This window comes from Microtus oregoni, unplaced genomic scaffold (assembly GCF_018167655.1).
Source record: "Microtus oregoni isolate MIOR12 unplaced genomic scaffold, Mior012 000005F_ref0000423, whole genome shotgun sequence".
Lineage (NCBI taxonomy): Eukaryota > Metazoa > Chordata > Mammalia > Rodentia > Cricetidae > Microtus > Microtus oregoni.
Window position 1 is genome coordinate 54683338 of NW_024543064.1, and position 2003 is coordinate 54685340.

General features: G+C 57.2%; 1 protein-coding gene across 1 annotated transcript; it reads left to right on the forward strand.

Moving 5' to 3' along the window:
* The first annotated feature begins 204 nt into the window (after window positions 1-204).
* Tusc1 (tumor suppressor candidate 1) lies at window positions 205-1622 on the forward strand. Its single transcript, XM_041653045.1, has one exon. It carries the CDS (start codon window positions 339-341, stop codon window positions 963-965), a length of 627 nt encoding a protein of 208 aa, XP_041508979.1. The 5' UTR covers window positions 205-338; the 3' UTR covers window positions 966-1622.
* Window positions 1623-2003: the final 381 nt, after the last annotated feature.

Consider the following 2003-nt stretch of genomic DNA (forward strand, 5'->3'; position numbering starts at 1 on the left):
CAAGTCCGCAGGCAGGGAAGCCCTGGCAGCACCCAGCGGAGGACACTGCTATCCCTGGCGCGGACACCGGGCTGAACAGCAGAGCGATCCCCAGGGGCGTCGTGTGTGCGCCAAGCAGGGACCGACCGCAGGACTTGGGGGCCGCTCGGCCGCCAGAGACAAGGACACGCCTCAGCTCGGGCCAACTCCCGGCCTCCACTGGCCTCCCGCCAGAGCCGCCCCGCCACCTTTCTTCCTCCGCCCGCCACTGAGCGCCCCGGACGGGCCTCAAATCGCCCGCGCCCCCGCGCGCGTGGCCCCTCGGCCCTCGGAGCTGGCGGCTCGACCCGACCGGACCGATGTGGCGCATGCGTGGTGGCGCCACCCGGCGCGGGAGCTGCGGCGGGGCCGGCGGCGGCGGCGGCAGCCGGGGCGAGTTAGGCCGTGAGGGAAGCGGCGGCGGCGGTGGCGGTGGTGGCGTGGGTTGGCGAGGCCGCGCGGGCGGTGCCCGGCGACAACTGGAGGAGCGCTTCGCCGACCTGGCCGCCAGCCACCTGGAGGCCGTGCGCGCGCGCGACGAGCGGGACCGGCAGAACGCGCGGCTGCGCGAAGAGAACGCCCGCCTGCGCCTGGAGAACCGGCGGCTGAAGCGCGAGAACCGCAGCCTCTTCCGCCAGGCTCTGCGGCTGCCGCCCGGCGACAACAACGCCGACGAACGCGACGCCACCCTCGGAGGCCCGGACGAGCCCGCCATCCACCGCAAGGCGAGAGGCGGAGGCCCAGACGACGAGCCGGGCAGCCCCCAGGCGCTGCGGGCCCGGCTGGAGAAGCTGGAGGTCATGTACCGACGGGCCCTGCTGCAGCTGCGCCTGGAACAGCAGGGCGCGCGCCGGCCACAAGACGGCGGCGAGCAGCCGCTCAGAGAAGCCGCCGCCGGCCTGTGCGACCCGGACCCGGACCCGCACAGCCCCCGGCCCTGGCCATAGCCGGAGGGCGTGGCGCGGGGGCGGGGCCTGCGCCCGCCCCCGGAGCACTCAGCGCCCCCGCCCCTCGGGATACGCGGAAGCTCCTGATTTGCGCTCCAGGGACGCCGGCCCCACCCATGGGCACTTCCGGGTGCCCCAGTCTTTGGCCTGGGGTGTGATGGAGAGAAGTCAGAACTTCCTAATTCTCACCCATGCAGAGCAACTGCCAAGGACCCTGCTAGTGTCTTGAGAAGAGAGAGACCTAGCTACTCTAGGGCCAGTTTTAACCCAGCAAGAACTGGGTGCCCAGCAGCACCTTCTACATCCCAGAAGTTTTCAAAGTGTTGTGAGGACCAGTTGCTTTTCTTTTCCTTCCTCTGTTTTGAATTCTTTGAAAGTTGAATAGTGTGTTCGAGTGGGTAATGCCTATTCAGTCCCTTAAATCTGCTGTTATCTCTTTTGCTGACCAACATTTTAAGTATGTTTTATAAATTGGTATTACTTGGCTATCCCATCTTCTTTATACCTTTTTATAAAGAAGACAATATTTATAACTTCACATCACTCCAATCCACACACGTTTAATATATTCTGGTGTGTTGTTGACCTCCAGAGACTTTTTTTTAAAGAATGTCTTCTGACAGTTGATCATTGATAAATAAAAGTGGTACATTAAAATCTAAATTTTCCGTGCCTATTATTTGATGCGTTTTGAAAGCTTTATAGGGTCCTTTAAGATTATATATGCATATATATGTCACATATTTTAATATCTGGCTTTGTTTATGTTTTGTAATCTTTTGGATTATTTACACAAGATCTTTAAATATCTCAGGACAGTTTGAACAATATTATTTCAACATTTGTATTATCATTAGTTCATATTCAGTTATATCATGGTTATTTAGCTTGATTTTTAACAACTTTCAAGAAACTTGAAGATTTTTAGACAAAAATCCCCTTACATTTCAGTTGTGTACTTGGTATCAGAAAAAGAAACTAATGACACATGCTCTGAGCTCTTCTTCTTAAAATTTATTTATTTATTTGAGACAGTAA